The sequence below is a fragment of the Scyliorhinus torazame genome, chromosome 2, assembly GCF_047496885.1.
Source record: "Scyliorhinus torazame isolate Kashiwa2021f chromosome 2, sScyTor2.1, whole genome shotgun sequence".
In the NCBI taxonomy this organism is placed as follows: domain Eukaryota; kingdom Metazoa; phylum Chordata; class Chondrichthyes; order Carcharhiniformes; family Scyliorhinidae; genus Scyliorhinus; species Scyliorhinus torazame.
Window position 1 is genome coordinate 398,386,811 of NC_092708.1, and position 23,529 is coordinate 398,410,339.

The following is a 23,529-nucleotide window of genomic DNA, read 5'->3' on the forward strand; positions in this document are numbered from 1 at the left end:
CCTTCAATGGCCTTTCTGTGCTGCAAGCTTCCACTTCTAACCAGTTGGGTTTTGACGATAATCCAACAGCTGCCGGGTCACACTTAGCGATTCCAGATCATTCCCTTTGCAGAGAGGGAGAGGGACTGGCACAGAGGGAAATAGAGGCAGAGAGAGGGATGGAGAAAGGCTGAGAGAGGGAGGAGCAGCGACAGAGAGAGAGTGAGGGGGTGGGGGGAGCGCTGACTGGTGGTGATTTAACCTGAGGGTCACCTCAGGCGAGGGGCGAGGTTGAGGAGGCGGGGGCCCTCATGAATCACCTCAGCCGGTACGGGAATGGAACCCACGCTGCTCGCCTCGCTCTGCGTCACAAACCTGCTGTCCAGCCCACTGAGCTAAACCGGCCCCATAAAACATACAAGTAATGGGGAAAGCTCACGGAACGTGATCATTTATTGTGAGGGGGAATTGAATACAAATGGAGGGAGGTTCTACTGCAGCTGTACAGGACATTGGTGAGACCACGGGTGTGGTTTACCTCTGTTGGGGCGATTTATCTCTGGGGGCTTGGGCGTGGCCGGAAGATGCCGGGAGGTCCCTCCTCCGGGACCAACCCCGCTCGCCACACCTCGCAAGACCCAACGGGAACTCACGAGTCGTCACAATCTGAATTCTGCCCATTGTGGGCAAATCTGCATATTAGAGTGAGACCAGCAATATGCGCTGGCCTGATTTAAGAAAAATATATTTTTATTCAAGGCTTTTCGACAGCAATATAAAGTATACAGAATGTCAACGGAACAAACAAAGAGAATCGACGAACAGCACATCAACCAATCAAACAGCCCAACCCTCCAGCCCCCTGACACCGACACCCGAACACGTCCTGCCTTCCCCCATTTAACCCCCTTACCCCCCCCCCTAACCCCTCAATCCTCCCCGAGGAAAAACCCCTCAATCCTCCCCGAGGAAAAACCCCTCAATCCTCCCCGAGGAAAAACCCCTCAATCCTCCCCGAGGAAAAACCCCTCAATCCTCCCCGAGGAAAAACCCCTCAATCCTCCCCGAGGAAAAACCCCTCAATCCTCCCCGAGGGAAAACCCCTCAATCCTCCCCGAGGAAAAACCCCTCAATCCTCCCCGAGGAAAAACCCCTCAATCCTCCCCGAGGAAAAACCCCTCAATCCTCCCCGAGGAAAAACCCCTCAATCCTCCCCGAGGAAAAACCCCTCAATCCTCCCCGAGGAAATCAATAAACGGTTTCCACCTCCGGCTGAGCCTCTACCGACCCCCGCAGAGCGAACCCGAGCTCCGACCTCTGGAATTCTGCCAGGTCGCTCACGCACAACCCCGCCCTCCAGGCTATCAGGGAGACAAAGGCCAAAGCATCGGCCTCTCTTCCCCCTCCCCCCCCCTGCACTCCAGGACCAACCGACACCCCAAATATCACCACCTCCGGACTCGGGGGCCATCCCCCACCCAAAACCTCAGACATTACATCCGAGAACACCTCCGCCTGGGACACGCCCAGAACACGCAGACGTGATTCACCATCTCCCCCACCCCCCCCCCCCTCACACTCCGCCCACTCCTATCGTCCACCCCTCAAAGAACCTGCTCATCCTCACCACTGTCATGTGGGCCCGATGCACCACTTTAAACTGAATGAGGTTTAGCCTCACCCACAAGGAGGACACGTTCACACTCCGCAAAGCCACAGCCCCCGTCCCGGTCCCCACCTCCTCCCCCAACTCCTCCTCCCATTTGCGTTTAGTCTCCAGCACCAAGCCGTGGTAGTCACCCCTGATGTATATATTGTATATATAGGATGTTGATATAGGTGCTTTACGGTAAGACCCTGTACTACAGGTACGGGGGTAGATCCCTGCCTGCTGGCTCCGCCCAGTAGGTGGAGTATAAATGTGTGTGCTCCCAGTACAGCAGCCATTTCACCAGCTGCTGTAGGAGGCCACACATCTCTGTGTAATAAAGCCTCGATTACTCTCTACTCTCGTCTCGTCGTAATTGATCGCATCAATTTATTACGCCCAGTGGGTCCCAAACTATGCGGACAAGGCCCGCCCACTCATTCAATCCACTCGTTTTCCCTTAACGGCCGAGGCTCACCAGGCCTTCAACCGTATCAAGGCCGACATCACCAAGGCCGCGATGCACGCGGTTGATGAGACGCTCCCCTTCCAAGTCGAGAGCGATGCATCAGACGTCGCTCTGGCTGCCACCCTCAACCAGGCAGGCAGACCCGTGGCGTTTTTTTCACGAACCCTACATGTCTCCGAAATTCGGCACTCCTCCGTCAAAAAGGAGGCCCAAACGATCGTAGAAGCTGTGCGACATTGGAGGCATTACCTGGCCGGCAGGAGGTTCACTCTCCTCACTGACCAACGGTCGGTAGCCTTCATGTTCAATAACACGCAGCGGGGCAAGATCAAAAATGATAAGATCTTGCGGTGGAGAATCGAGCTCTCCACGTACAACTACGAGATTTTGTATCGCCCTGGAAAACTCAACGAGCCCCCCGATGCCCTATCCCGAGGTACATGTGCCAGCGCACAAGTGGACCGACTCCGGACCCTGCACGACAACCTCGGTCACCCAGGGGTCACACGTTTTTACCATTTCATTAAGGCCCGCAACCTGCCCTACTCCATCGAGGAAGTCACGGCAATCACCAGAGACTGCCAGGTCGGCGCGGAGTCTAAACCACACTTCTACCGGCCAGACGGTGCGCGCCTGGTGAAGGCCTCGCGCCCCTTTGGACGCCTCAGCGTGGACTTCAAAGGGCCCCTCCCCTCCACCGACTGTAACACGTACTTCCTCAGTGTGGTCGATGAGTACTCCAGATTCCCCTTCGCCATCCCATGCCCCAACATGACATCTGCCACCGTCATCAAAGCCCTCAGCACCATCTTCGCTCTGTTCGGCTTCCCCGCCTATGTCCACAGCAACCGGGGATCCTCATTCATGAGCGATGAGCTGCGCCAGTACCTGCTCAACAGGGGCATTGCCTCGAGCAGGACGACCAGCTACAACCCCAGGGGAAACGGGCAGGTGGAGCGGGAGAATGGGACGGTCTGGAAGGCCGTCCAGCTGGCCCTACGGTCCAGAAATCTCCCGGCCTCCCGCTGGGAGGAGGTCCTCCCCGACGCCCTGCACTCCATTCGGTCGCTCCTGTGCACTACGACTAATGAAACCCCCCATGAACATCTCTTTGCCTTCCCCAGGAAGTCCACATCCGGGGTGTCGCTCCCGACTTGGCTCACAGCTCCAGGACCCGTACTCCTCCCTAACGTACGACTCTACAAGGCGGACCCATTGGTTGAGAGGGTACAGCTACTCCACGCCAACCCACAGTACGCCTACGTAGCGTACCCCGACGGCCGCCAAGATACTGTCTCCCCCAGGGACCTGGCACCATCTGGTTCCGCGCACTCACCCCCCCCCCCCCCCCCGGCCCGGTGTCAACCCCCCTCCCCCGGCGCACCCAGCCACAACCCCCGCCCCAGGACAATCCGTCTTCCCCCTGCCCACACCCGGGGATGAAGAGGACTTTGATGCGCTCCTGGAGCCACCGAAGACCAGAACGACCCCGGAATCGCCGCCAGCACTGCTGCGCTCCCAACGGCAGATCAAATCTCCGGACCGACTGAATCTGTAACATGACCTGGAATTTTAAAAGATCATCACTCTGTATATAATTTTCCCCTCCACCCCGCTGGACTCAATTTTTTTTTTCTCTCTGTACTTTAAAACGTCTAACTGTATATGGATCTCCACCACCCCCACCGGACTCAATTTTAACAGGGGGTGAATGTGGTAGTCACTACTGATGTATATACTGTATATAGAGGATGTCGGTGTAGGTGCTTTAAGGTAAGACCCTGTACGACAGTTACGGGGGTAGTTCCCTGCCTGCTGGCTCCGCCCAGTAGACAGAGTATAAATATGTGTGCTGCTCGTACAGCAGCCATTTCGCCAGCTGCTGTAGGAGGCCACACATCTCAGTGTAATAAAGCCTCAGTTGCATCCAACTCTCGTCTCTGTGCAATTGACCGTGCATCACCTCCCACTCCAACAGTTCCTTGTAAATATCCAAAACCTTCCCCTCCCCTATTTTGTCCTCCGACAGAAGTTTATCCTTCAGCACCGGAGGCGCTAACCTCGGGAAAGGTGTCCCCTCTCTCCTAATGAAACTGCGAACCTGCAGGTACCTAAACCCATTCCACTGCGGCAACTGAAAACAATTCTTGCCACTCCTCCCGATGCCAATATACCCTCTATAAACAAGTCCCTGAAATATTCAATCCCAGCCTGCTGCTACCCCGGAACCTCACATCCAGCCTCCCCCGGCACAAACCTGTAGTTATCACAAATAGGCGCCCATAACGACATGCCCTCCAACCCCGGGCTGCCGACCCTGCCCCCACACCCTCAGAGCCGACACCACCACTGGGTTCACGGGGAACCTGGCCAGTGGGAACGGCAGAGGCACCAACAACAAAGCTCTCAAATTACAGCCTTGAGTGACCCCCACAGCATAGCAGCTGTGACCTCATCCGTATCAATCAGCTCCACAGAGCCCCACATGGTAGCCCTCACCCCCTCACACATCCCCACCCCCCCTCACCACCCCCACCCCCCCCCTCACCACCCCCCCCTCACCACCCCCCCCTCACCACCCCCCCCTCACCACCCCCCCCACCACGCCCCCTCACCCCCCCTCCTCACCCCCCCCTCACGCCCCACCCCCCCCACCACGCCCCACCCCCCCCTCACACACCCCCCCCTCACCACCCCCACCCCCCGCTCACCACCCCCACACACACCCTCACACACACCCTCACACACACCCCCCCACCCCCACACCCCCCTCACCACCCCCACCCCCCCTCACCACCCCCACCCCCCCTCACCACCCCCACCCCCCTCACCACCCCCCCTCACCCCCCACCCCCCCTCACACACACCCCCCTCACCCCCCCTACACCCCCCTCCCCCCACCCCCCCCACCCCCCTCCCCCCACCCCCTCAACCCTACACACACACCCCCTACACACACACACACCCCTACACACACACCCCCACCCCCCCCCCCACACACACACACACCCCCCACACCCCCCCCACACACACACACCCCCACACACACCCCCCCCACACCCCCCCCCCACACACACACACCCCCACACACACACCCCCACCCCCCCCCACACCCCCACACACACACCCCCACACACACACACACACACACCCCCCCCCACACCCCCACACACACACACACACCCCCACACACACACACACACCCCCACACACACACACACACCCCCACACACACACACACACCCCCACACACACCCCCACACACACACACACCCCCACACACACACACACCCCCACACACACACACACCCCCACACACACACACACCCCCACACACACACACACCCCCCCACACACACACACCCCCCCACACACACACCCCCACACACACACACCCCCACACACACACACCCCCACACACACACACCCCCACACACACACCCCCCCACACACACCCCCCCACACACACCCCCCCACACACACACCCCCCCACACACACCCCCCCACACACACACCCCCACACACACCCCCCCACACACACACCCCCACACACACCCCCCCACACACACACCCCCACACACACCCCCCCACACACACACCCCCACACACACACCCCCCACACACACCCCCCCCACACACACCCCCCCCACACACACCCCCCCCCACACACACCCCCCCCACACACACACCCCCCACACACACACCCCCCACACACACACCCCCACACACACACCCCCCACACACACACCCCCCACACACACACCCCCCACACACACACCCCCCACACACCCCCCCCCACACCCCCCCCACACACACACACACCCCCACACACACACACACCCCCACACACACCCTCACCCCCCCCTCACACACACCCTCACCCCCCCACCCACCTCACACCCCCTCACCTACCAACATCCCACATCTAACCTCCATAGCGCGTTGCACCTCCCCTGAACCACCTCTAAATCCATCCACAATGCCACCACAATCGCCAAATACCCCAAGTTGACCACCCCCACGAGCGGCGCCTTGTCCATTACGGAAATATCAATGCCCAGTGTACATGGGAGAAGTCTGAAATCTCCTTTGACCTCGGCCTCCCGAACCTCCAGGGTCTGAACCCGATGCGGTCCATGACCCCCCTCAGCTGCCTCGTTACTGCTGACCTTTGCGACGTCTTTGGGCTCGGGTCCAGCACCGTATTGAAATCCCCCCCCCCTGCCTCCATAATCAGCCGTGTGCATCTAAATCTGGAATCCTCCCCAACACCCGTCTCATAAAATCCACATCGTCCCAATTCAGGGCATAAGCATTAACCAGGACCAGCGGCATCCTCTCCAACTTCCCACTAACCACCACATACCCACCCCCCCGCCACAATGCCCACCTCAATCGCCACCCTCCTATTGACCAACACCGTCACTCCCCTCGCCTTCATATCCAGCCTCGAGTGGTACACCTGCCCCAACCACCCCCTCCCCAGCCTCGTCTCCTGTAAAAGCCCTGTGGTAGGACCAGGTATTGCGGCACCCAAGAGGCTGATGACCATTGGTTAGACCCAGGAGTTTACCATTGGCTGTATTACGTAGCTCCGCCCTGAAGGTGGAGTATAATAACCGGTGCCGTCCCAGCAGCCTTCACTTTCTGTACCGAAGCTGCTGGGGAACAGGTTCTAGTCGATTAAAGCCTCAGTTATGGAATCACTTTGTCTCGAGTGTAATTGATCGCGCATCAAGCACCACGTCCGCTTTCAGACTCCTCAGATACGTGAGCACACGCGACCGTTTAAACGGCCCATTCAGCCTCGCACGTTCCAGGTGACCAGCCTAGTCGGGGGGCTCCCCACACCCCCTGCCAATCAGCCATACCCCTTCTTGGGCCAGCCCCTGGTCTGCGTCACTTGCTCCTCCAGGCCCGCCCTCCTAGGATGTCCACCGTCATCTCTCCCTTCCCAACTGCGGCGTGCCAACCACACCCATGTCAGCAACACCCGCCACCCCCAACCACACCCATGTCAGCAACACCCGCCACCCCCAACCACACCCATGTCAGCAACACCCGCCACCCCCAACCACACCCATGTCAGCAACACCCGCCACCCCCAACCACACCCATGTCAGCAACACCCGCCACCCCCAACCACACCCATGTCAGCAACACCCGCCACCCCCAACCACACCCATGTCAGCAACACCCGCCACCCCCAACCACACCCATGTCAGCAACACCCGCCACCCCCAACCACACCCATGTCAGCAACACCCGCCACCCCCAACCACACCCATGTCAGCAACACCCGCCACCCCCAACCACACCCATGTCAGCAACACCCGCTACCCCCAACCACACCCATGTCAGCAACACCCGCCACCCCCAACCACACCCATGTCAGCAACACCCGCCACCCCCAACCACACCCATGTCAGCAACACCCGCCACCCCCAACCACACCCATGTCAGCAACACCCGCCACCCCCAACCACACCCATGTCAGCAACACCCGCCACCCCCAACCACACCCATGTCAGCAACACCCGCCACCCCCAACCACACCCATGTCAGCAACACCCGCCACCCCCAACCACACCCATGTCAGCAACACCCGCCACCCCCAACCACACCCATGTCAGCAACACCCGCCACCCCCAACCACACCCATGTCAGCAACACCCGCCACCCCCAACCACACCCATGTCAGCAACACCCGCCACCCCCAACCACACCCATGTCAGCAACACCCGCTACCCCCAACCACACCCATGTCAGCAACACCCGCCACCCCCAACCACACCCATGTCAGCAACACCCGCCACCCCCAACCACACCCATGTCAGCAACACCCGCCACCCCCAAACAAAGAACTAACCCCCCCCACCCCACACCTTTCTCCTGCCGAACCCTTACTTCACTTCCATTAACTAGCCCGCCCAGCTAGCATGGTGGCCCTGCCCAAGGCCTGTAACCTCCCCATCCCCCTCCAAATCACCCCTCCCCCCTCACCCGTCTCCCCCCCTCCTTCCAACCACCAACAAACAAAGAAGGACAAAAGCCACAGTCACCACGGTCGCTGAAACCCACCGCAATATACCCACCCCAGACATTCTACCACAAACACAAAGCTCCTCTCCCATGTTCCGCCTCCCCTCACTGCGCCCAGTCCACGGTCCCTCATAAAGTCCACCACCTCTTCCAGCGAGTCAGACTAAAGCTCCTGACGAGTCACCCAGAAGCGGGCAGGGTTCAAAATCCCAAACTTCCCCCCCCTTCTTCAGGGAGGGCAGCCTTTGCCCAGTTGAACCCGGCTTTCCTCTTTGCCAGCCCCGCACCCAGGTCCTGGTAGGCCCGCAGCTCACTCCCTTCCCAGGGGCACCGCCTGGTCAGCCCCGCCCGCAGCAAAATCTTCTCCTTGTCCAGGAAACGGTGCACCCGCACCATCATCGCCCTCGGCAGCTTCCCCACCTGCAGCCCCCTGTGCGCCACATCCACCTCGAGGGGCTGCCCAACACCACCCCCCACTCCGCCCCCAGTGAGACCACCCGCTCCCCCCCGCCGCCTCCTCCACCTTCTGAATTGCCAGGCCCTCCACCTCCAGCCTCGGCCCCACTTTCTCAATCGCTGCTCTAAGCGGCTCCACCACCTTAGTCAGGCCCTCCGAGGCCTCCTTCCTCTGGTCCTGTAAAACCTCCACCAGCTGCTCCATCGACTACTGGGCAGGCAGCACTGCCCCCTTTGCCCTCCGCCATCTTAAGGTGTGGCACCACAAACCCTGCCCTGCTCCAGCTGCTTTCCCTTTCTCATGGAGCTCCTCATCCTCTGATCCATACGCCGTTCTCACCAGAGGCATTCTTCCCTGGGCACTCGCACACCTTCTGTACTCACAAAGATCCCCGTACGGGTGGGGAAACCCAACAGAATTCACCTCGAGCGGGAGCCACCAAATGTGCGACCACTCACTCCATGGCCGCCACCGGAAGTCTGCGCTCGCCTGATCTACCGAGGCCCTGGGATCTGGCCCCTTCGCCCAGAGACCTCGGGCGAGCGCCATTCAGTGCTGGCCCCCACAAACGGGGACCAGACGGAAGGGCACTGGGGGAGTCTCCCTGGGGATCGGAGGCCCCTAGCTGGTACCACCCTCTGGGCAGGGTGGCACCCTAGCACTGCCACCGGGGGATGGGGGGCGGGTCCCGTCATCGGTGAATTTGGGCTTTGGGGTGGGCGGGGGCTTGGGGGGAGGTGGAGTGGAGAGATCCGGGATTTAAAAATGGCTCCCTGATCTCCTCCCACACTGGAGTTCCGGCGAGCAGAGTTCCTCGGTGCAGGAAACAGGACTAAGTGTAGCCTCGGCGGGATGTTCCCCACTGAGGCCCCGGAGAGGGTAGGCAATCCCGGTAGACAGCGTGGTGTTCTTGGTGCTGTGAGAACCGGGAAACACCCAGCTAAACAAGCTCGACACGGGACTCTGTTAGAATTAGCTTAGATTGGGCCCCACATCTGGGCTGGTGTATACAGTACTGGTTGTTGTGTTGTGTACTCTGGGATAACACAGGCTGCAACCCGATGCAGCTTTGACCAAAAGATACTCCAGAAGTAAGTTCAATGTGATTTATTGAACCATCAGCACAGTTCTCTATGAGTTTGAGTCTCCTGCTATAGTAACTCAATCTAACTAACCAGTCTGCTCTAAGCCACGTGGTGGGTGTGATCCTTCTGATCTGCCCCTGTCCTTCTCTCTAAGTGTTGCCTGTGGAAAGAGACAGAGCATGTGTGCCCTGTCCTTATATATGGGTTGTGTAATGCCCCCTTGTGGTAGTGTCACCTCTGGGTGTCTTGACTGTCCATTGGTCGTGTCCTATTCTATGTGTTCATTAGCTGTGTGTCTGCATGTCATGACGTCTCTGGTGCTCCCTCTAGTGTTTACTTAGTCGTAGTGTATTTACATTAACCCCTTGTGTATTTACAGTGATGCATGTCACCACATTGGTCTCCTTATTTAAGGAAAGATGTAAACACATTGGAAGCAGTTCAGAGAAGGTTTACTGGACTGATCCCTGGAATGGGCGGATTGTCTTATGAGTAAAGGTTGAACAGGCTAGGCTTGTACCTGCTGGAGTTTAGAAGATTAATAGATTCTGAGGCAACTTAATTAAAACATCACCCATTTTAAACCGAGGTGAGGAGAATGTTTTCTCACAGAGGAAGGCCAGTCTCTGGAACGCCCCCTCAAAGGGCAGTGGCAGCAGAAGCTTTGAATATTTTGAAGGTAGAGTGAGATAGATTCCTGATTAACAAGGGGGTGAAAGGTGATTGGGTGCCATGGCGATCAGGTCCTTACCTGTAATTCCAGTGGGATTTCTTGCCACTCGAGCAGCTCCTGAATTCTTGCCGCTTTCTCATGGAAGCTGTGGATTTGTTGTTCCTGGAGTTGAATCTCTTCCTGGAGGGAGACAGGCATTTGCTACTTTAATGCACAAAGTGAATGTCAGTTCTTTCAGAGTCAATACAAATGTTCCACATTTCAATGGGACTGAAACAACAGCAACAAACACCCAGCAAAATAAATCTGCCAAATCTCAGACTGAGGGGAACGACGAATCAGTCAGCTCGAAAGATCCCAGCAAAATGTTGGAAATTCTCAGCAGGTCCGGCAGTGGGCAGGAAAACCAGGATAACGTTTCAGATTGATCAGACCTTTCAACACACATGGACACACACGCGCACACACATGCAGGCACGTGCACACGCATGCAGGCACGTGCACACGCATGCAGGCACGCGCACACGCACACACGCAGAGACGCGCGCACACACGCGCGCGCACACACGCAAATGCACAGATGCACACACACGGACACACGCAAATGCACAGATGCACACACACGGACACACGGACACACGCAAATGCACAGATGCACACGCACGGACACACACATGCACACGTGCACACACACATACACATGCAAACATGTGCACATGCATATGAATGCACACACACATGCACACGCATGGACATGCACACACGCACGCACAAGTGCTCACGCACGCACGCACAAACACACCCAGATGATGCCCGGGCTCTCATTCGGTTGGAGAAGGCCAATGAAACGGGAATGGCACTTGGAGCCACGATAGAAGGCATGGAGGTGGACTTTTCGAGGCACAGAAACTAGATTGCGTCTCTGGAAGCAGGGATGTCTCTGGCCGATGTGAATAAAGCGCTGACGGCCAAAGTAAATGATTCGGAGAATCGTTCCAGGAGGCAAAATGTCCGAATTGTGGGTCTGCTGGAGGGGATTGAAGGCCCAACTCGCACAGAGTGTTTTGCAGCGATGTTTGGGGAGATAATGGGGGAGGGTGGACTCACGTCCCCTACCGAGCTGGAGCGTGCCCACTGGACACTCCGACAGACGCCCCGTCCTAATGAACCACCGCGAGCAGTAATCGTGCGGTTTCACCGCTTCAAAGATAAAGAGCGGGTTCTGAGGTGGGCGAGGGAGCATCGCAACTACAACGGGAAGGCCACGCCATCAGGTTCGGGCAGGATGTGGGAGCGGGGCTGGTGAAGAAGCCGGCTGAGTTCAACGAAGCCAAGGTTGCCCTGTGAAATTCATTTGGTCTCCTGGAATGTCAGGTGGTTGAATGGCCCAGTCAAACGGCCGAGGGTATTTGCTCACCTGAAGAGTTTAAATCCTGACCTGGTGTTTCTGCAAGAGACTCACTTGTGGTGCCGAGAACAGACCAGGCTGCGGAAGGGGTGGGTGGGACAAGGTTTCCAGTCGGGCTTTGATGGTCGGGCCCGGGGTGTGGCAATATTAATCAATAAAGTGTTCAGTTTGCTGATGCTAAGATCTTGGCTGACCCCAGAGATAGACATGTTATTATCTGTGGGTCTTTGACAGGCACTGCGGTAGTTCTGGTTAATATCTCTGCTCCAAACTGGGATGTTACGGATTTTATTAATAAACTGCTGGCCTTCATCCCGGATTTGGATTGGGATGGGGTGGTGACTTGATGGATCTCAGAATGAATCACTTCCATGCCCAAATCTCTGACTCCATCAACATAGAACATAGAACAGTATAGCACAGAACAGGCCCTTCGGCCCTCGATGTTGTGCCGAGCATTGTCCGAAACCCAAGATCGAGCTATCCCACTCCCTGTCATTCTGGTGTGCTCCATGTGCCTATCCAATAACCGCTTGAAAGTTCCTAAAGTGTCCGACTCCACTATCACAGCAGGCAGTCCATTCCACACCCTAACCACTCTGAGTAAAGAACCTACCTCGGACATTCCTCCTATATCTCCCACCCTGAACCTTATAGTTATGCCCCCTTGTAACAGCTACATCCACCCGAGGAAATAGTCTCTGAACGTCCACTCTATCTATCCCCCTCTTCATCTTATAAACCTCTATTAAGTCGCCTCTCATCCTCCTCCGCTCCAAAGAGAAAAGCCCTAGCTCCCTCAACCTTTCCTCATAAGACCTATCCTCCAAACCAGGCAGCATCCTGGTAAATCTCCTTTGCACCCTTTCCAATGCTTCCACATCCCTCCTATAGTGAGGTGACCAGAACTGCTCACAATACTCCAAATGTGGACTCACCAGGGTCATGTATAGTTGCAGCATAACCTCACGGCTCTTAAACTCAAGCCCCTGTTAATAAACGCTAACACACTATCGGCCTTCTTCACGGCTCTATCCACTTGGGTGGCAACCTTCAGAGATCTGTGGACATGAACCCCAAGATCTCTCTGTTCCTCCACATTCCTCAGAACCCTGCCGTTGACCCTGTAATACGCATTCAAATTTTTTCTACCAAAATGAATCACCTCGCACTTATCCGGGTTAAACTCCATCTGCCATTTTTCGGCCCAGCTCTGCATCCTGTCAATGTCTCTTTGCAGCCGACAACAGCCTCCACCTCATCCACTACTCCACCAGTCTTGGTGTCATCAGGGGTGGCAAAGGTGTTGTTGGTTTTCCTGGAGCAGATGTGGGGGTGGGGCAGATCCACGGTGTATTTTTACACCCAGGTGTTGAAGAATTTTCCTCTCTCTCCCATGTGTAACAGATATCTTCGCGCATTGACTTTTTAGCGGCTAGATCCCTCCTCCCTTCTGTGGAGGGGGCGGGTGACTCGGCGATTGCGATTTCAGACCATGCCCCACATTATGCGGATTTGGCTCTGGGATCTGGTTCATCCCAATGTCCGCCGTGGAGATTGGATCCGGCATTGTGAGCGGACAAAAGATCTTGTGACGGCCATTGGGGGAGATATTACATTTAAAAATAGTGAGTTTATCTCGTCTTCTACGCTGTGAGAAGCCCTTAAGGTGGTCATCGGGGGCAGATAATTTCCCACAAACCCCGCATGGAAACGCCAGCGACGGCGGAGCAGCAGAGGCTGCTGGAATCCATCCTTGAGCGGACCACCGGTCCTCACTTTCCCATCCCCAGAGTTGGGGGTGAGCAGGGAAAAGCCGCAGACACGATTTGAATCACTATCAGCGGGTAAGGAGGTGGGCCAGCTCTGCAATTTGAAGGGGTTATTTTATGATCACGGGGAGAAGGCCAGCCGCCGATTAGCTGGCCAGCTCAGGCGGTAGGCAGCTTCCTGGCAGATTACACAGGGACGTGGATCGGGCGGGAGCCCTGCTTTCAGCCCCGCCCGGCTTAACGCCAATGCGGCTTTCAAACATGTTACCAGATCGGAGCCCCCGGCGGAGAGTTTCGGAGCCCCCGGCGGAGAGTTTCGGAGCCCCCGGCGGAGAGTTTCGGAGCCCCCGGCGGAGAGTTTCGGAGCCCCCGGCGGAGAGTTTCGGAGCCCCCGGCGGAGAGTTTCGGAGCCCCCGGCGGAGAGTTTCGGAGCCCCCGGCGGAGAGTTTCGGAGCCCCCGGCGGAGAGTTTCGGAGCCCCCGGCGGAGAGTTTCGGAGCCCCCGGCGGAGAGTTTCAGAGCCCCCGGCGGAGAGTTTCGTAGCCCCCGCCGGAGAGTTTCGGAGCCCCCGCCGGAGAGTTTCGGAGCCCCCGGCGGAGAGTTTCGGAGCCCCCGGCGGAGAGTTTCGGAGCACCCGGCGGAGAGTTTCGGAGCCCCCGGCGGAGAGTTTCGGAGCCCGGAGAGTTTCGGAGCCCCCGGCGGAGAGTTTCGGAGCCCCCGGCGGAGAGTTTCAGAGCCCCCGGCGGAGAGTTTCGGCCATGATGGATTTTTTGGATGGATTACCCATCCCAGAGGTGGAGAGGTAGAGACAGGAAGAGTTGGAATCCCTATCAGGTCTGCTACACTTGCGCAGGCCTTTATTTCCCTGGTCCTGAAGAAGGACAAGTACCCAACAGAATATCGAACTTTAAATGCGGACTTTAAGTTACTCGCTAAGATACAGAGTAAAGGGAGCTTTACTCTGTATCTAACCCCGTGCTGTACCTGTCCTGGGAGTGTTTGATGAGGACAGTGTAGAGGGAGCTTTACTCTGTATCTAACCCCATGCTGTACCTGTCCTGGGAGTGTTTGATGGGGACAGTGTAGAGGGAGCTTTACTCTGTGTCTAACCCCATGCTGTACCTGTCCTGGGAGTGTTTGATGGGGACAGTGCAGAGGGAGCTTTACTCTGTATCTATCCCTGTGCTGTACCTGTCCTGGGAGTGTTTGATGGGGACAGTGTAGAGGGAGCTTTACTCTGTATCTAACCCTGTGCTCTCCCTGTCCTGGGAGTGTTTGATGGGGACAGTGTAGAGGGAGCTTTACTCAGTATCTAACCCCATGCTGTACCTGTCCTGGGAGTGTTTGATGGGGACAGTGTAGAGGGAGCTTTACTCTGTATCTAACTCCGTGCTGTTCCTGTCCTGGGAGTGTTTGATGGGGACAGTGTAGAGGGAGCTTGACTCTGTATCTAACCCCGTGCTGTACCTGTCCTGGGAGTGTTTGATGGGGATAGTGTAGAGGGAGCTTTACTCTGTATCTAACCCCGTGCTGTACCTGTCCTGGGAGTGTTTGATGGGGACAGTGTCGAGGGAGCTTTACTCTGTGCCTAATCTATGGTATGCGCTGTTCATTTGAATCATGTGGATTTAATTTAAATTGCTCATTAACTTTTGCCACAATCTCACTTTGCTGAGAGTTGGACTGAGAGAGAGTTACCGTGACAGTTATCATGTTGCAGGGCCGTGAATGCTCAATCCTTTTACCCTGTGGAGCTCTCCCTTACCAAACCTGCGAGACTGGTTTGGGGAGACTGAGTTTGGTATTTCAGTCCTTTTCCTCTGCCTCTGACTTATTAACAGATCTCATGGGCCACAGAGGAGCAGCAATTTAAAAGTCCTTACCTGCTTGGCTGTTGTGCACGGATTCAGCAAGCAGCATTGAGCTGGAGGTGTTCCTGTCTCCCCCTCCCTGGGCAACCATACTCTCCCCCCAGACCCCACTGCACTGCTGGGTCCTGCGAGACTTTTCTGCAGTTTCCCGTCCAGGCAAGTGCCCTTCGCTACACTCTGTTCAATCTTGATTTACTCCGCCTCCAGGCATTCAGACCTCAGCTGATTCCAGCTGCTAGTTGACTGCATTAACCCTTCGAGGTCGCTGATGTAAGTTCGCTCGACTCACCGTTTCTTTTGGTAGTAATGCATTCGGCTCCTGTCACATTGGAGGGAGGGGTTTGCCAGGAGGAGGGTGCCTCCAGCGAATACAGGGTCACTCTTTATTCAATCCTGTACAGACTGGGGGAGTGGCCGGGCAGAGTGTGGCGAAGCTCGGACCTCCTTCAGGGAGCTGCACACTGTCAGCGTGACTCCCTGACTCTCACTCACACCTCCGGGTTCAAAACCTCCTTCCAGAAAACAATACTAACATCCACACTGAACTCCCACACATACTGTCAGAGGGTCAGTACTGAGGGAGTGCTGCACTGTCAGAGAGTCAGTACTGAGGGAGTGCTGCACTGTCAGAGAGTCAGTACTGAGGGAGTGCTGCACTGTCAGAGAGTCAGTACTGAGGGAGTGCTGCACTGTCAGAGGGTCAGTACTGAGGGAGTGCTGCACTGTCAGAGAGTCAGTACTGAGGGAGTGCTGCACTGTCAGAGGGTCAGTACTGAGGGAGCGCTGCACTGTCAGAGAGTCAGTACTGAGGGAGTGCCGCACTGTCAGAGGGTCAGTACTGAGGGAGTGCCACACTGTCGGACGGTCAGTACTGAGGGAGTGCCGCACTGTCAGAGGGTCAGTACTGAGGGAGTGCTGCACTGTCAGAGGGTCAGTTCTGAGGGAGTGCCGCACTGTCAGACGGTCAGTACTGAGGGAGTGCTGCACTGTCAGAGGGTCAGTTCTGAGGGAGTGCCGCACTGTCAGACGGTCAGTACTGAGGGAGTGCCGCACTGTCAGAGGGTCCGTACTGAGGGAGTGCCGCACTGTCAGACGGTCAGTACTGAGGGAGTGCCGCACTGTCAGAGAGTCAGTACTGAGGGAGTGCTGCACTGTCAGAGGGTCAGTACTGAGGGAGCGCTGCACTGTCAGAGAGTCAGTACTGAGGGAGTGCCGCACTGTCAGAGGGTCAGTACTGAGGGAGTGCCACACTGTCGGACGGTCAGTACTGAGGGAGTGCCGCACTGTCAGAGGGTCAGTACTGAGGGAGTGCTGCACTGTCAGAGGGTCAGTTCTGAGGGAGTGCCGCACTGTCAGACGGTCAGTACTGAGGGAGTGCTGCACTGTCAGAGGGTCAGTTCTGAGGGAGTGCCGCACTGTCAGACGGTCAGTACTGAGGGAGTGCCGCACTGTCAGAGGGTCCGTACTGAGGGAGTGCCGCACTGTCAGACGGTCAGTACTGAGGGAGTGCCGCACTGTCAGACGGTCAGTACTGAGGGAGTGCCGCACTGTCAGAGGGTCAGTACTGAGGGAGAGCCGCACTGTCAGAGGGTCAGTACTGAGGGAGTGCCGCACTGTCAGACGGTCAGTACTGAGGGAGTGTTGCACTGTCAGTGGGTCAGTACTGAGGGAGTGCTGCATTGTCAGACGGTCAGTACTGAGGGAGTGCCGCACTGTCAGTGGGTCAGTACTGAGGGAGTGCCGTACTGTCAGAGGGTCAGTACTGAGGGAGTGCCGCACTGTCAGAGGGTCAGTACTGAGGGAGTGCTGCACTGTCAGAGGGTCAGTGCTGAGGGAGTGCTGCACTGTCAGAGGGTCAGTGCTGAGGGAGTGCCGCACTGTCAGAGGGTCAGTACTGAGGGAGTGCCGCACTGTCAGAGGGTCAGTACTGAGGGAGCGCCGCACTGTCAGAGCGTCAGTACTGAGGGAGTGCTGCACTGTCAGAGGGTCAGTACTGAGGGAGTGCTGCACTGTCAGAGGGTCAGTACTGAGGGAGTGCTGCACTGTCAGAGGGTCAGTACTGAGGGAGTGCTGCACTGTCAGAGGTTCAGTACTGAGGGAGTGCTGCACTGTCAGAGGGTCAGTACTGAGGGAGTGCTGCACTGTCAGAGGGTCAGTACTGAGGGAGTGCCGCACTGTCAGAGGGTCAGTACTGAGGGAGTGCTGCACTGTCAGAGGGTCAGTACTGAGGGAATGCTGCACTGTCAGAGGGTCAGTACTGAGGGAGTGCTGCACTGTCAGAGGTTCAGTACTGAGGGAGTGCTGCACTGTCAGAGGGTCAGTACTGAGGGAGTGCTGCACTGTCAGAGGGTCAGTACTGAGGGAGTGCCGCACTGTCAGAGGGTCAGTACTGAGGGAGTGCCGCACTGTCAGAAGGTCAGTACTGAGGGAGTGCTGCACTGTCAGAGGGTCAGTACTGAGGGAGTGCTGCACTGTCAGAGGGTCAGTGCTGAGGGAGTGTTGCACTGTCAGAAGGTCAGTACTGAGGGAGTGCTGCACAGTCAGAGGGTCAGTACTGAGGGAGTGCCGCACTGTCAGAGGGTCAGTACTGAGGGATAGCTGCACTGTCAGAGGGTCAGTACTGAGGGAGTGCCGCACTGTCAGAGGGTCAGTACTGAGGGAGTGCCGCACTGTCAGAGGGTCAGTACTGAGGGAGTGCTGCACTGTCAGAGGGTCAGTGCTGAGGGAGTGCCGCACTGTCAGAGGGTCAGTACTGAGGGAGTGCCGCACTGTCAGAGGGTCAGTACAGAGGGAGTGCCGCACTGTCAGAGGGTCAGTACTGCAGGAGTGCTGCACTGTCAGAGGGTCAGTACTGAGGGTGTGCCGCACTATCAGAGGGTCAGTACTGAGGGAGTGCCGCACTGTCAGAGGGTCAGTACTGAGGGAGTGCCGCACTGTCAGAGGGTCAGTACTGAGGGAGTGCCGCACTGTCAGAGGGTCAGTACTGAGGGAGTGCCGCACTGTCAGAGGGTCAGTACTGAGGGAGTGCCGCACTGTCAGAGGGTCAGTACTGCGGGAGTGCTGCACTGTCAGAGGGTCAGGACTGAGGGAGTGCCGCACTGTCAGAGGGTCAGTACTGAGGGAGTGCCGCACTGTCAGAGGGTCAGTACTGAGGGAGTGCCGCACTGTCAGAGGGTCAGTACTGAGGGAGTGCCGCACTGTCAGAGGTTCAGTACTGAGGGAGTGCCGCACTGTCAGAGGGTCAGTATTGAGGGAATACCGCACTATCAGAGGGTCAGCACTGAGGGAGTGCTGCACTGTCAGAGGGTCAGTGCTGAGGGAGTGCTGCACTGTCAGAGGTTCAGTTCTGAGGGAGTGCCGCACTGTCAGAGGGTCAGTACTGAGGGAGTGCCGCACTGTCAGAGGGTCAGTACTGAGGGAGAGCTGCACTGTCAGAGGGTCAGTACTGAGGGAGTGCCGCACTGTCAGAGGGTCAGTACTGAGGGAGTGCCGCACTGTCAGAGGGTCAGTACTGAGGGAGTGCCGCACTGTCAGAGGGTCAGTACTGAGGGAGTGCCGCACTGTCAGAGGGTCAGTACTGCGGGAGTGCTGCACTGTCAGAGGGTCAGAATGAGGGTGTGCCGCCCTGTCAGAGGGTCAGTGCTGAGGGAGTGCTGCACTGTCAGAGGGTCAGTACTGAGGGAGTGCCGCACTGTCAGAGGGTCAGTACTGAGGGAGTGCCGCACTGTCAGAGGGTCAGTACTGAGGGAGTGCCGCACTGTCAGAGGGTCAGTACTGAGGGAGTGCCGCACTGTCAGAGGGTCAGTACTGAGGGAGTGCTGCACTGTCAGAGGGTCAGTGCTGAGGGAGTGCCGCACTGTCAGAGGGTCAGTACTGAGGGAGTGCCGCACTGTCTGAGGGTCAGTACTGAGGGAGTGCCGCACTGTCAGAGGGTCAGTACTGCAGGAGTGCTGCACTGTCAGAGGGTCAGTACTGAGGGTGTGCCGCACTGTCAGAGGGTCAGTACTGAGGGAGTGCCGCACTGTCAGAGGGTCAGTACTGAGGGAGTGCCGCACTGTCAGAGGGTCAGTACTGAGGGAGTGCCGCACTGTCAGAGGGTCAGTACTGAGGGAGTGCCGCACTGTCAGAGGGTCAGTACTGAGGGAGTGCCGCACTGTCAGAGGGTCAGTACTGCGGGAGTGCTGCACTGTCAGAGGGTCAGTACTGAGGGAGTGCCGCACTGTCAGAGGGTCAGTACTGAGGGAGTGCTGCACTGTCAGAGGGTCAGTACTGAGGGAGTGCCGCACTGTCAGAGGGTCAGTACTGAGGGAGTGCCGCACTGTCAGAGGGTCAGTACTGAGGGAGTGAAGCACTGTCAGAGGTTCAGTACTGAGGGAGTCCCGCACTGTCAGAGGGTCAGTATTGAGGGAATACCGCACTATCAGAGGGTCAGTACTGAGGGAGTGCTGCACTGTCAGAGGTTCAGTACTGAGGGAGTGCCGCACTGTCAGAGGGTCAGTACTGAGGGAGTGCCGCACTGTCAGAGGGTCAGTACTGAGGGAGAGCTGCACTGTCAGAGGGTCAGTACTGAGGGAGTGCCGCACTGTCAGAGGGTCAGTACTGAGGGAGTGCCGCACTGTCAGAGGGTCAGTACTGAGGGAGTGCCGCACTGTCAGAGGGTCAGTACTGAGGGAGTGCCGCACTGTCAGAGGGTCAGTACTGCGGGAGTGCTGCACTGTCAGAGGGTCAGTACTGAGGGTGTGCCGCACTGTCAGAGGGTCAGTACTGAGGGAGTGCCGCACTGTCAGAGGTTCAGTACTGAGGGAGTGCCACACTGTCAGAGGGTCAGTATTGAGGGAATACCGCACTATCAGAGGGTCAGTACTGAGGGAGTGCTGCACTGTCAGAGGGTCAGTGCTGAGGGAGTGCTGCACTGTCAGAGGTTCAGTACTGAGGGAGTGCCGCACTGTCAGAGGGTCAGTACTGAGGGAGTGCCGCACTGTCAGAGGGTCAGTACTGAGGGAGAGCTGCACTGTCAGAGGGTCAGTACTGAGGGTGTGCCGCACTGTCAGAGGGTCAGTACTGAGGGAGTGCCGCACTGTCAGAGGTTCAGTACTGAGGGAGTGCCACACTGTCAGAGGGTCAGTATTGAGGGAATACCGCACTATCAGAGGGTCAGTACTGAGGGAGTGCTGCACTGTCAGAGGGTCAGTGCTGAGGGAGTGCTGCACTGTCAGAGGTTCAGTACTGAGGGAGTGCCGCACTGTCAGAGGGTCAGTACTGAGGGAGTGCCGCACTGTCAGAGGGTCAGTACTGCGGGAGTGCTGCACTATCAGAGGGTCAGTACTGAGGGTGTGCCGCACTGTCAGAGGGTCAGTACTGAGGGAGTGCCGCACTGTCAGAGGTTCAGTACTGAGGGAGTGCCACACTGTCAGAGGGTCAGTATTGAGGGAATACCGCACTATCAGAGGGTCAGTACTGAGGGAGTGCTGCACTGTCAGAGGGTCAGTGCTGAGGGAGTGCTGCACTGTCAGAGGTTCAGTACTGAGGGAGTGCCGCACTGTCAGAGGGTCAGTACTGAGGGAGTGCCGCACTGTCAGAGGGTCAGTACTGAGGGAGAGCTGCACTGTCAGAGGGTCAGTACTGAGGGTGTGCCGCACTGTCAGAGGGTCAGTACTGAGGGAGTGCCGCACTGTCAGAGGTTCAGTACTGAGGGAGTGCTGCACTGTCAGAGGGTCAGTGCTGAGGGAGTGCTGCACTGTCAGAGGTTCAGTACTGAGGGAGTGCCGCACTGTCAGAGGGTCAGTACTGAGGGAGTGCTGCACTGTCAGAGGGTCAGTACTGAGGGAGTGCTGCACTGTCAGAGGGTCAGTACTGAGGGATACTATGTGATGCACAATCAATACTCTCGAGACAAAGTGGAGTCATATCTAATCGGCTTTAATCAGCTAGAACTGTACCCAGCAACTGGGACGGCATCGGTTCTTATACCCCGCCTCTCAGGGCGGGGCTATGTACATAGACCCCTCGGTCTAGCCAATGGTCATTCACCTCTCAGGTACTGCAATACCTGGTATTACCACATTCACCCCCTGTTAAAAAATAACCCAGCGGGGTGATGGCCAGTGTTACTGTCGCCTTTTGCATGGTAGGACCAGGTCTTGCAGGTACCTTGATGTCGAGGGTAACAGAGAAAGTTTTTATTGTTTAATGGTGCAGCAATCAGACGATCGGGTGGCCTGGTCGTCCTTCTGGAGCATCTGAGTTTCGGCGACAATCCTGGTGGGGGCCCCGGCGGTTGTGACTCCGGGAACGTGGTGTCTTCCTCCCAGGCAGCCTTGTCACCCCTAGGTGGCGCTGTTGGGGTGAAAAGTGGGCAGGGGGTGGGGCACCTGTAGGGGGCGTCGGTGCCTATTCAGCGCTGGGTAGGGGCTCCGGCGGCAATACTGACCCTCCGGTCAGGTGCTGCGGGGGGGGGGGGGGGGGGGGGGCAATGGTGTGGGCGCGCGTGGGGCTCCGGCGGGCGCCAGGTCCTGAAGGGAGACCGTGTCTTGGCGGCCGTCAGGGAACGCTACATAGGCGTACTGGGGGTTGGCATGCAGCAGGTGGACCTTCTCGACCAACGGTTTGCACTCCGCGCAGATTTGGCAGTCCCTGGTGGCTGTCCTGATCTCCTCCATGGAGTAAGGCAGGTTCCGGGTCTTAACGAAATGGAAGAACCGAGTGACCCCCGGGTGGAAGAGGTCCGCTCAGAGGCGGTCTGCTTGTGCGGTGGCACAAGTGCCGCGGGACAGGGCATCAGGAGGCTCATTCAGCTTCCCGGGACGGTACACGATCTCGTGGTGGTAAAGACCGGGGAGAAACATAGCATGGTCATCGACTATAGCCAGACCATCAATCGGTTTACGCAACTGGACGCGTACCCTCTCCCCCGTATTGCCGACTTGGTAAACAGGATTGCGCAATACAAGGTCTTCTCCACGGTGGATCTCAAGTCCGCTTACCACCAGCTACCCCTCCGGAATAGCGACCGCCAGCACACTGCCTTCACAGTCCAGGGAAGGGAGTTTAAAAATTACCGGCTCTACGTCCTTCCCCACCTCTGCGCGGGTACACTCCTGGGTTTAGACTTCCAGTGTAACCTTCAAAGTCAGACCTTCCAATTCAGCGGCCCTATACCCCCCCTTACTGTCTGTGGCCTCGCGACCCTTAAGGTCGATCTGCCTTCCCTGTTTACGAACCTCACCCCGGATTGCAAACCCGTCGCCACCAGGAGCAAACGCTACAGTGCCCAGGACCGGATCTTTATTAGGTCAGAGGTCCAAAGGCTACTGAGGGAAGGGGTCATTGAAGCCAGTAACAGCCCCTGGAGAGCTCAAGTAGTGGTGGTAAAGACCGGGGAGAAGCATAGGATGGTCATTGACTCCAGTGAGACCATCAACAGGTTTACGCAGCTCGACGCGAACCCCCTCCCCCACATATCCGACCTAGTAAACAGGATTGCGCATCATCCTCCCCATCCGCACTAGTGACCGCAAATACACTGCCTTCGAGGCAGATGGACGGCTCTATCACTTCTTAAGGGTTCCCTTCAGTGTCACCAATGGGGTCTCGGTCTTCCAGCGCGAGATGGACCGAATGGTTGTCCGGTACGGTTTACGGGCAACATTCCCGTATCTCGATAATGTCACCATCTGCGGCCACGACCAGCAGGACCACGACACCAACCTCCGAAAATGTCTCCAGACCGCTAAAATCCTTAACCTTACATACAACAAGGATAAATGCGTGTTTAGCATCGTCTGTCTAGCCATTCTCGGCTACATAGTGCGAAATGGAGATATAGGCCCCGACCCTGAACGCATGCACCCCCTTATGGAGTTCCCCCTCCCTCACTGCTCCAAGGCCCTGAAACGCTGCCTAGGGTTTTTCAGTTACTACGCTCAGTGGATCCCCAACTACGCGGACAAGGCCCGTCCCCTGATCCAATCCACAGTTTTTCCCCTGTCGATAGAGGCCCGCCAGGCCTTCAGCCACATCAAGGCAGACATTGCAAAGGCCACGATGCACGCCATCGACGAGTCCCTCCCCTTCCAGGTTGAGAACGATGCGTCCGACGTAGCTCTGGCGGCCACCCTCAACCAAGC

The 23,529-nt window shown here is 57.3% G+C and overlaps 1 protein-coding gene across 2 annotated transcripts in view; it reads right to left on the minus strand.

The window, feature by feature from the left end:
• LOC140406132 (uncharacterized) overlaps positions 1–23,529 on the minus strand; it is a 430,113-nt gene that overhangs the window by 205,929 nt on the left and 200,655 nt on the right. For both annotated transcript variants that reach the window (XM_072494284.1, XM_072494278.1), the window contains exon 21: positions 10,432–10,533. In XM_072494284.1, the coding sequence (XP_072350385.1) occupies positions 10,432–10,533 (102 nt within the window). The remainder of the gene's footprint in view (positions 1–10,431; positions 10,534–23,529) is intronic.